Raw genomic sequence first — 12,211 nt, forward strand, 5'->3', positions numbered from 1 at the left:
TGTGTAGCACCACCGCTTTAAACACTTGTATTGTGATGTACAGCAGGTGTCACGTGAGGGAAATGTTGCACAATTTGCTTGGATTTAAATCAGGTAGTGAGAATAAATGCGAAGATTAAAAAACAGTAAGGATGTGTTGAAAACATGAGGATATTCATCTTTGAGATGAGTAATTGCTAGTATATATTGCTAGTACATCCAGTTGGATTCAGTATTTTTTTGTTTGTAATGGAATGACACAAGGAAATTTTGAGAAACAGGAAAGAGGAAGGGAAACTTAAAATTGCTACCAGGGGCTTCCTTTTTCAGGCCAAGTGTAATTAGGCCATAGCATATGTTAAATAAATGATGTGTGTTATAAACATGAACTGGTAAAATTTAACAGGATGCAAGAGAGGACTGCACATGCATATACGTTCAGATCTCCCTTGGGTATCCCAGTGAATTGCATTATGAAAAATGTTCTATTCACAAAATTATTATAATAGAAATTGATAATTTTTAGTATAGTTATAACAAGATGTATTGTGAGTACTTCTTACAGGTTTTGGAGAGTTAGGTCATACTTGTTTAAATCTTCATATTCCAGTAAGAAATACTGCAAATTGTATTTTTAAATAGAGCTTTGCTATTCTGTTACTAATAGAATAGCCTATGAAGCTTTGAGAAATGCTGCAGTTATCTCTTAACAAATATATTTTCCATAATACTAAAATGATCAAATGTTCTTAGAATTTTGATTCCAACCAATAAGGCTTGATTAGTCTTTTTTTTTTTCTAGTTCAAGATACTTACACATGTTACAAATTAATAATTTGTGTGTGTGAGTAGCTTAAATGCCTTGCTAAGCTATCCTAAAATTCACTTCTTTGCATGAAAGAGCCTGGAAGAAACATATTTTAGGAGTTGTGATTTCTGAGGAAGCTGGTAGTTCAGACAGAGACAAAATTGGTTTTAATCCTGATCTTAGCTATAGATCAAATTATACTCTTCAGAAAATTAAATTCTTTTTTAAAAAAAAGGTACTTTGCCTCTAGCAAGAGAGTTTGGGGCACTGTAAAAGCAGCTGGAGTAGCAGCAGCGTTAAACTCCTTGTGTTGGTTTTAAATAGACGTGCTGGAGATCCATGATTTTGTATGTCTTGGGTTTATGTGCCCAGGAATTGTACTTTTTTTTTTTTTTTTTAACAATTATATCAGTTGGTGTGATGAAAAGCAAGGCTTATAGGGAACTTTTATATGCTATGCTGCATTTGGATGCTGTATAAATACCTTTTACATGCTATGTATCCTCATGGAAATAGACTGCATTCTTCTGGAAGTGGATTCCTGTGGTAATAATTGCTACAGGTACCCTATTAGGTTTCTTAATGCATGACCTACTCCACAAATATGCTAACTGTGGGAAATAAAATATCTTACGATCTCAAGTCACCTGAAGTTATTACCTAGCAAAATAGATAGCATTACGTCAGTTTTGCATTCTCTTGATGTTGTTAACTTTAAGGCTTTCTGCCTTCAATTAATTTTTTTTACTTGTTTTTTTTTCTCTTTAAACAAAGAAAGTCTCAACACTTTGTTACTAGAAAATGCCAACAGCTGGAAATAAAGGAGGAAAACAGGAGACCTCTAGAGGAGGATCCATTATTTGTTTCTCAAATATAAGTGCTCTTTATTCTCTGTTRTTCTTGGGCTGATAAGCTGTGGGAAATTCAGACCTTCTATCAGTGTTAGTAACTAATATACTGGATCTAATAATTATAATACAGGTTTGCTTCTAAGCCCTACTTTGTGGAAAAAATGTCATTTAGTCACAAACCTATTTTATTTAGCTATTTAAATTGGACAAACCTGCGTATTTTAGGAAATGGAGAACAAAGATTTGCTAAGTGGACACCAATACTTCAATAATTGCTGTTGATCAGCAGCTTCTGCATCCTAGCCAACTTCTGACTTAAAATAATTTTAAGCATTCTGCCAGCTTTTTTCATTTTTGGAGTCCATCAGAAGTATTTCAAAATATAGTCATATATATCAAAGTATATCAAGAAAACTGCTGCAGTTTCCTTGGCAAAGATCTCTTTCTGCAGTTCAGAAGAGATTTTTAATTGCTTCTTGAATATTCTGTTTTTTGAAAAGGGAAGTAAAAATTTCCAACAGAAATATGAAATTAATCTAGTTCTTCTAATAACTAATTGGGGGGTGTGGGGGGAATAGTGCTCACTTCCAGGTAAGGTTACCTAACACCTTCTGTTTTGAGAGCTTGTTCTTAGGATATGGGTTTTTTTATTGCTTTTTAAATGCACCTTAGGCAAATGTATGTGTTCAGGCTGGAATTCTCCAGGTTAAATATCTGCCTAGAATTATACTTTCTTCTTGTTGTTGTTTACACTATGCTAAAACACTGCCACTGTTCTTGCAGTGTAGAACTGGGCAGGGAGGTCTTCGTAGCTACTTCACGAGAGTCACAATTCTGAATGTACACAATGATATTAAATGTTGACATGGTGAAAGTAGCTGTGGTCTTGGTCTTATGTTTGGGTTGTAAAGGATCGGAGCAAAATACCCACCTGTCCTGGGAAAGCTTTCTTTTACATGATCAAAGGAATTTCATACCCCAGAAAGCAACAAGGATGAGGCTAGTTTTTGCAATGGTCTTTGCTCTGGGATGAATTTTCCAAGATTGTGGTCCAATACATCTCTCCACCCTGCAGAAAATCAGGTTGACATGGGATTGGAGATTAGTGGGGAGAAACACGCATGCAATCACAGCTCACTGCAGACAGTCTTATGTAGGAGATTTAATAGTATAACGGTATTTAATAATATGTGGCACTCTTTCCAATATTAATGTATCAGAAAGATTCAATTAGTGCTTTTCATCACTAATATTAGTAGAAGCTAGTATAGGTGTTTTTCAAAGATCTAAGTCATATATTTTACAAAAAATACTTTTCTCATGCACTGTAGTACAATAATTATGAATAAAGAATTAATTCTCTTGATCCTGAGCTTCCTTAGGTAGGATGTGGAAGACAGGAGCAAGCTAGGTATACACCAAGATGTAAAATGATTAAATAGAGGCAATGTTATTTGAGAGGAGGAGGCAAAGAATATGGGGAAATAGAGACGTGCATGTTAGCAGTTTAGGGCAGGTAGGGAGAGACTAAATAAATCAGCTAAGAGGCTGGACTAAGATGTGTGACTAAAACACACATTTACAGAACCTGGAGCAGAACACTTGAGGGCAGCATATAGAACTGGCTGCAGCTGGCATAATGAAAACACAGTGAATAGAAATAGAAATACAAACCAGAAGATGAGTATTGGAGAGTGTGTGCTGTTCCTAGAAAATAGAAAGAAAAGTAAGTGTGGTGCGGAAGCACTCTTACTATTATGGTAGGCTTAAAAAAAAAAAAAGGTATGTCATGAATAAAATGTATTGTATTTGAATCAAAGTCACTGGAAGAGGAGTTATTACTAGAGCAAAACAGCAGGAGTACAGTTTGAAGCTGCAAAGTCCCTCACCATTGATGTCTTCAAAAGAGTGGTGCTTATTTTAATTTTGTTCTGACAATCAGTTAAAACACTGTAAGAATTGTAATATGAAGTTACCTTGAATTGAGTGGTCACAAAGTAGGTTGACTTTAAGCAAATAAATGTCGGTCTAGAATTCATTTACCTTTGAAATTGTAGCTTTAATCGACTAAGGAAAAAGTCTTCACAGTGAGAGTGTTCAAACACTGAAATAGGGTGTGTAGAGAGGTGGTGGAATCTCCATTCTTGAAGATACTAAGAACCTGACTAGACAAAGCCCTGAGAAACCTAATCTAACTTCGAAGTTAACTGTGCTTTGTGCATGGGATTAGACCAGATGACCGCCGAAGGCCCATTTCAGCCTAACTTGTTCTGTGGTTTTAAGCTCTGCCTAGTTAGTGAAGCCAGTTGGACTGAGCAACCTTTCATATGAAGAGAACTGGAATTCCTTGAACTCCAAGATGCTAATAAGGATATTAGAATTTCTGTTGGGGAAAAGAAGAATTGACCTTCAAAGAAAACTGATCAAGTTACCAGGTCAATGAGTTCTTCTGTGCCCGCTGTGCCGCTGTAATTGTCCTTTGCGTGTTGTTAGCCCATAGAACGTTCAGAGTAATTTGGTTCAACTTTTGCCCGCTGTGTTGGAGGATTAAGCTAAACTGAATTACTTTCTTTGTTGTGATGAAGAACACACGCATGGACTGTTAGCATAGCTCAGCTGACATACTGTAATTCATTGTTGCTCTGATAACTTGATCATGTGCCKAAGTCTTTTGTAGTTTTATTTATCTGGGCTAAGTTGAAATAATGTGCTGCAGTATGGAAAAATTTAAGGYAGAGATTAGTAGAAGAATTGTAGAGAAACTGCTGGCTAGAGGTGATTAATAGAATTAGAAGAGTATTTATCAGATGGGAAAAATTACCAGTGGGGTTCCCTAGGGATTGAACTTGAGTCTGTCTTAATATTTTCCTTAGTACATCATGCCATGATATTTGATGCAAAGGAAGTATTGTCAATACAGAGGTAACTTTACAATAAGACTGCTCTGAGGAAACTAGGCTGGAGAGAAAGCAGTGTCTGTAGGGGGACAGGTAGCACAGCTGAAACTTCATCTGAAAAGGTACATATAGTTCTTGCCATCCATGTTCAAGAAAGAAGAATAGATAGTACTAGAATGGGTAGAAAGATGTACTGCAAGAGAGAGGGAGGAACAGGGAGCCTGACAAAATAGTTTGGGTGGAGATAAGTTGATGTCAGCAAATGTAATGAGGCACTAAACACCAAACAAGGATAAAAACTTGTAAATTAAATAATAGTTGGTGCAAAAATGTTTTGATATAAAATAATTACATGGAAGTGTCTAGTTGTCTTAGTGATGGAAGTTTTTCAGTGAGACCATGGGGAGAAAAAAGAACCTCATAAATGTAGAAAAGATTGTTCTATGTATTTCTGTAACATAATGAGCAATTCTTCTAAAAAGTAAGAAGCAATCAACTTAGAATATTTTTCATGTAATCTTGCAAACTCGATCACTAGCTCTGCATGATGTTGCAGAAGCAAGGGGAACAGGTTTGCTAAAGTAAACATGGTAATAGAACTATATTAGCCTTAGAAATCAAATGATTGGGGCTGTTAATTCTATACCATGATAAGGAAGTTCGATGATGCGGAATAGCTCAGAAGAATTGAAACTGTCTGTAAGAGAATCTTGTTATAGTYCTGGTGATAATGATCACAATCTTATTACAATACTAAATAATGAAAACTGTTGGGTGGCTTTAATCATACATTCTGAAAACAAAAGCATTTTCTTTGATGTACTGACTGGTATTGCTGCTGCATAGTGTGTGAGCACTGTAGTATGTTTTGTAATACTCACTTTATCATGGTTTCATGGACCTTGAAGAGCCAAATTAATGCCTCCTAGCRATGTCCCTATTGTTTGTCCTCCTCTCCTTTTTCCCCTGCTCTCAGATGTGCACCTTACGCTGATTCTGGCGCTCATCAGACTGTTTTGTGAGCYGGTTTAACTCCAGTGTGTCTAACATTTCTACCATGTTAGAAAATGAGGCCCCCCAAAATTCCTCACAGTTTTCTGCCACACGAATTGGTTAAATCGGTGCACAGCGTAGCCTGACAAGCACCAGAACTAGCATGAGAGGCARATTAGGATGGCATAGGCAGGTTTGGTGTATGGGAGGAGGGAAGAGTGTGAGTGGACATACAGCAGAGCAGGACTTTTCCTTTTTGACAGTATTGGATGACTAGATCAGTTCAGCTGYAGTCTGAGTAATAATATAAGACTGCCCACTCTCTTGCTTTAATATATTTTTAGTAAATGTCTATGATACTGTGAGAATATTTTACACTTCTATACTGTTAGATATATAGCTATTGCAGTCTAATAGGTTATCATTCACTTTTACCATCATAAAATACTCTTCCTGAGTTTTCTGGTGGAGTCTGATTTCTTACCTTAAATTGACAAAACGGAGAAACTGTCTGTGTATGTCAAGTAGGAGAAAGTGTCTCAAGCAGCATGGGAGCTACACCAAAGGTTTTTTTAGGTCTTTTCCTTCCACTGTTATTCTAAGAAGCTGAAAATAAAATGAAATATAGTCATGACTCCTGTTAAAGTCTGTGCAAAGAGTCTGAATTAAATTTGAATGGAATGCAAGTGATCTCTTAAGTAATCACATGTCAAGGGCTTAAGATGGGAGAAAAGATGGAGTAAAGGCATGTAAGTCCAATAGTAATAAATTTTTTGTCTGTATATTTCTGCTGTTAGAATGGCTTTTTAATATATTAAAGTTAATGGATTTTTTTGTAATTATGGTGACAAAATCAGATAAAAATACTAGACATAGAGGTAGAAGAGTCATGAAAACATCTTTCATAAGCATAATATCTGCAGTAAAAAGTTACTGTTGTTTCTGGTGGTTGTGTCAGAGAGAATATTGCAGTCTTTAGGAAAAATGTTTTTAATTCTTGTGCCTTTTGGTTTTGAGCATAAACATATTGCAGTTCCACTCTGCCCCAAGTATATTTGCTACAAATGAATTTTTTTTTTTTTAATAAGATGGAGGGTGGCAGTGATTTTTTTGCCCTGTTTGCTGTTTTTGTTTAAAAAACAAAATAAGTCCTCCAAGCTTTTGAGCATAATGCCTGGTTACAGGTCAAAATAGAACAATATTATTTTCTGTTCAAATAACTAAAACTTTGGAGGCCATAATTTTCTACTTCCACTGTTAATATTTACTCATTCTTAGTAAATATCCATATATTAATGCCATACCTGCAAATTTTACAAAATCAGATTAGCCTTAACATGTGTCCGAAAGATTGCCAGGGCTGTGGTAGCAGTCTTCTTGCTTGATCTGGCTGGCTGTTTTTCTGATGTTTTATGTTGTGGGGCAGTGAGCTTCTGTATGAATGAGGCCAGTTTATGCTAGTCTAAACTTTTGTGGGAAAAGCCTCTTATCAGAGATTTTTTTTTAAAGTGTCTCTGCCTTAAGTCTAAGAGTTCTGAGCTAATTTTCATGGAAGTCTTTAAAATCTCATTACCTTAATGGTTTATTCAAAAACATTACGCAAGTGCAGCAGGTCAGTAATGAGCTTTCACAGGAAAGTAGTGCTTTTCTTAATTTGACAAGTTAAGTCAATTTTATCAAAGAACTACTGAAGCACTTAACTTGCTCATCATGAAAAGCCCAACAGTTTAAGACTTTTGTGTTATTTTAGATGAAAGACTTTTGTTCCTTTGCTTAAAAAAAAAAAAAAAAAAAAAACTCAAAAGAGAACTCTCCCCCCACCCTTGGTATATCTTTATGCACAGAAACTTCAAAATGATACAGCCTTTTTAATGGGGGTGGTAGATAGGTAATAAAAGCCACTGAAGTGTATACACAAATAGATAGCTGTTCCAGGTACATTTGTAGAACTGACAAGTGTTAATCAAATTGGGGGGTTTTGAAATGTTTAGGCATTAGCTTAGTATGTCGAATCAATCTAATTATTTGCTTACTGTCCTTTTCCAATATAGCCAGCAGCCAGCTTCGGGTGTAGCCTATTCCCATCCAACTACAGTTGCTAGCTACACTGTCCACCAGGCACCAGTTGCTGCGCACACRGTTACTGCGGCCTACGCTCCAGCAGCAGCTACAGTTGCGGTAGCTAGGCCTGCTCCAGTAGCTGTTGCAGCTGCTGCAACAGCTGCTGCCTATGGAGGCTACCCTACAGCGCACACAGCTACAGATTATGGTTATACGCAGAGGCAACAAGAAGCTCCACCACCACCACCTCCTGTCACTACGCAGAATTACCAGGTAAGTGTGTTTTAAAATATATATATATATACTTGTGCCGTATGATTTTTAAATTATATCTTGTTAAAAGGAGGAGGCCTGTTGGGTAGTTTGATATTAATATTCTTTTTATTCCATGAATCACAGTTTGAGAACAATTCAGGTTATTCAGTACCTGAAACTGATAGAGGGTGTGAAGTGACTGCAGCATCATATGGCCCATATAGAGGATTATCAGCAGTAGTACTGCAGGGTCTAAAATTTAGACATTCACACAATAAGCAATGAACTGAGATTTACCTCCGAGTGGTTTTTGTGAATTGCTGCTGAAAAGGGTAGTACTGTCTCCTCGGTGCTAGCCCAGATATTCAAGTGGCATGCAGCGAACTGGGTCATGGAACTGATTCAGCTGAAAAACCTATTCCAATAAAAATTGTTGATGGGAGACAGAAATATTTCCTTCATCAGAGCACTGGCTGCCACAGGAATTCTGGTATCAGACAAAAGAGGTTAGAAGTTTACACTAGGAGAGGAACTACCCTTTTTGGTGGCTGCCCACACTTGTGAGCTCACTGCCTAACCTTGTGTGACTACGGGCTGCTACAAAAGGGAACTGTTTGTCTCTCTTATTCTCACCCTGAGCTTTGCTGACACTTCCCTTTTGTTGTGGATCTRGCATTCAGCATTCATTGTCAGCATTTGGATGGGTCAGTTCTGCGTAATGATGCAATGGAARACTAACCAACCAAAACAAGAGTAAGTAGCTTTCCGTTGGACTGACAGGCTAAGCCAAGTTTCCTTGCCTCTGCACAGCTCTGGAGCCAGTGTGAGAGGTGGAGGTGGAATCATGCAAGGCTGTGAGAAGAGATGCAGTGGTACCTTGGGTGTCTTCCTGTAGTTGCACTGACTTGTGTAGTGTGAAACATTTTTTTTTGAATTTTTAGGATTCCTATTCTTACGTTCGATCTACTGCCCCAGCTGTAGCTTATGACAGCAAACAATACTATCAACAGCCAACAGCAACTGCTGCGGCCGTGGCTGCTGCCGCCCAGCCTCAACCTTCAGTAGCTGAATCGTACTACCAGACAGGTGGGTGGCGTGCTTCAAACTCCTGTCATGCTACAATCAGTATACTGCTTTTATACCTTTAAAAATATGTCTTTATATATTTCACATTATCCTGACTTTTTTTTTCCTCAGTTTTATCATGTAATCCCTGACAACACGTAGAAAAACCTAGAACTTGAACATTAGGTACTTATGCAAATGTCTCACTATCTTTGAGTTTTGGAATATTGTAAAATACACTCAGAATGTATTTCCAGGAAAACTTGACTTTGTTAATATGCCTGAAAAATTTGCTGAACTAGATTGAAATAGTCCGTGGAAGGTTCAGGTGATACTTTGGTTAGAAAATTTTTTTTTCTTTTTCTTGGTAACTCTGTGGTTATTTAATGTAAGTAATTTCTTAATTATCAGTATCTTGAGTGCTACAAAGCATAAATCATATATACGTAATATATATTTATTTATTTATTTTACATTAATGATGTTTTAATAGGAAAGTTTAAATATACAGTGTACTTTAGTAAAACCATTGAGTGATCAAGTTGTCTGAGAAAATGACTGGATAGTTTAAAAAAGGGCTGGGGGGCAATCTGAGGCTTATTAGTGTGAACTGTGGTGTGACTAAAAATTTAGTATGATATATGGCTATGGGACACATAACCATGACTATAAAAAAAAAGTCCTCATTTGTTATGTGTTTATTTCCCAGCATGTCATTAAGTACCACTTAATATGGTTCACGCTTCACTCAACTAAAATATATGTATGTTTGTACACTTTTATTTTCTGTCTTAATTAGCTCCGAAAGCAGGATATAGCCAAGGGGCAACTCAGTATACTCAAGCCCAGCAAACACGACAAGTGACAGCTATAAAACCTGCAACTCCAAGTCCAGCTACAACTACATTTTCTATATATCCAGTATCCTCTACTGTGCAGCCAGTAGCAGCTGCAGCTACTGTTGTTCCATCCTATACTCAAAGTGCAACGTACAGCACAACAGCGGTTACTTACTCTGGTAAGAATTTTGCATGTTATTTTGCTGGGATCTTTGCAGTTGTTATAGGAGAGGATTTAAACCCTCAACGTTTTAGTAGTTTGTGTTCAGTTACATCGTAGTCTACTGAGAAGTATTCAGCCATTTAAATCATTATATTAGCAGAATATTTTGATATATCTGTGGAAGAGGTTTGTGATTTTTTTTTTTATGTGCCTATTTTGTCACATGTGAGAATATACAAAGTGTTGGCATTGTGACATGCACAGTGTTTCACGACTTCCGGTAAGGGACTGGAGAAGAGATGGGGGATAGAAAAAATGAGGAGACACAAATCTAACCTAGTGACATTGGAAGGGAGCATGCTGCCATCAAACAGCAGTTGCAAAGATAGGGAGGAGCAATCCACTTGCTGCAATAAATTTTCCAAGTTTGGTTGCTTTGACCCAAAATGGGAGGAGAATGGGTGCTAAGAAAGGACTTTCCTTCAAACGTCAAAATTCAAAACCTGGTTAAAGATGAAAAAAATCTTTGTTAGCTTTATGGCCAGATGGTTATCAACTGGCGTATTATAGCTACCTTGAACTTTTTGTTTTGTTTTGTTTTCTGTTTAAAAAGGGATTTTAATACTTCCTTGAAACAGAACCTGATCAGAGGATTAAAATAGTTGAACCAGTAGATGTAAAAAGTTTATGGGAAAACTGGCTCAAAGGTATGAAAGCCCAGTTTCCTTGATTATTCAACTTTGATAACAGAAATCAAGGAGTGTGTAGTCAAGGTGTGCTGCTGAGGTTGTAGTGGGCAAGCAGCTTCTTTGCACTAAAACAATTTAAATCAGTGGAGTAGGATGTAATAGCACTATCGGTTTGTTTGTTTTATATAAGGTTATTTTTTGTTTTTCCTACATCATGAGTTTCTCTGTCTTCCTTTTCAGTTTGGAACTTGCACAGTAAATCTGATTCTAAAAGACTTTGCTTCAAGTGGCCTTTGATAAATATTTTATAAAAAAATTAGTTAACATCATACTTAGTCTTACCAGATGTACTAGGAAATTTCATGTATTCTATAGGGAAGCTTTGATATATCTAACAGCATAACTGTATGTCCACAAAGATATGTCTAAGATCAAGTATATTCCTGATACAAATGGTATGCTTTATATTTGTGTACTGTGAAACATATAGAAAAACTCAGACTACATAAAAAGATCATGATAAATTGTTTATATCCTGCCCCTCCCCCGACTCTGTTATGCAGCATGCTTGGCATTAGTGTATTATGTAATTGATACATAATGTACAGTGATGTAACATTTATTTTATTTTGATCTTTGAGGTACCTCTTATTCTGGCTATGAAGCCGCAGTATATTCAGCTGCATCGTCCTATTACCAGCAGCAGCAGCAGCAACAGAAACAAGCAGCAGCAGCTGCTGCTGCTGCTGCTGCAACAGCTGCTTGGACAGGGACCACCTTTACTAAAAAGGCACCATTCCAAAATAAACAACTGAAACCAAAACAACCTCCCAAACCACCCCAGATCCACTACTGTGATGTTTGTAAGATCAGCTGTGCTGGACCACAGGTACCTGTATTATGTAATATTCTGCTATATATGTTAATCATAATTTCTTCTGCTAAAAAAAAGACACCTTTAAGACTATTTGTTAATTTTTAAAGAACTGATTCTGTACTTTTACTAAAGAAATAGTTAAATGAAAATATGTGCTGTTATAGAAAGAATTACTATTAGAAGACAAAAAGATGCATCCCCTTAGCTCATACAGAGAAGCTTCAGCTATACTTTGGACTCCAGAAATATTCTAAATCTAGCATTTGATTTGCTGTTCTATCATAGTAAGCTTCCTTACTATCAGGAGAATGCTTTTTTCAAAGCTACAGAATTATTTACATTTTGTGAATGGTAACCCTGAAAATTTACTTGCTTTATTCTTCCTTGTATTCCAGCATCTCAGTTTAATTTTGCAGTGGATACAAGTGTGTAAAAAGTGGATATCAATTCATGCAAAGTGTTTGTATGATTCTTTGGCCAAAGCAGTTCTTGTTCTTTAGGTAAAGCTGTCATTACTTCCCACCCTTTCTGCTCTCTATATTGCCATTGTTGGTATAGGGACAAATCTCAACTTCTGCATTTCCATTTCAACATAGCTTTATTTATGCACTACCTTGTTTTTAACTGATTTTTTTTTTCTTTGTGATGCACTTAATCACTATGGCCTTGCAGTTTGGGGAAGATTCAAAATCAAGAATAGTTCAGCACAATGCAGGAAACTGCAGTTGAGATGC

General features: G+C 36.7%; 1 protein-coding gene and 1 non-coding gene across 4 annotated transcripts in view; both read left to right on the forward strand.

Annotated features, from left to right (window-relative positions):
• ZFR (zinc finger RNA binding protein) overlaps positions 1-12,211 on the forward strand; it is a 40,410-nt gene that overhangs the window by 6,154 nt on the left and 22,045 nt on the right. For all 3 annotated transcript variants that reach the window (XM_026087167.1, XM_026087168.1, XM_026087169.1), the window contains exons 3-6: positions 7,580-7,862; positions 8,786-8,930; positions 9,709-9,927; positions 11,242-11,489. In XM_026087167.1, the coding sequence (XP_025942952.1) occupies positions 7,580-7,862; positions 8,786-8,930; positions 9,709-9,927; positions 11,242-11,489 (895 nt within the window). The remainder of the gene's footprint in view (positions 1-7,579; positions 7,863-8,785; positions 8,931-9,708; positions 9,928-11,241; positions 11,490-12,211) is intronic.
• LOC112976266 lies at positions 5,055-5,191 on the forward strand. The gene has a single exon (XR_003256975.1). It is a non-coding gene; the product is annotated as a small nucleolar RNA SNORA66 (small nucleolar RNA).

The sequence above is a fragment of the Apteryx rowi genome, unplaced genomic scaffold (assembly GCF_003343035.1).
Source record: "Apteryx rowi isolate R43461 unplaced genomic scaffold, aptRow1 scaffold_71, whole genome shotgun sequence".
Classification (NCBI taxonomy): Eukaryota; Metazoa; Chordata; class Aves; order Apterygiformes; family Apterygidae; genus Apteryx; species Apteryx rowi.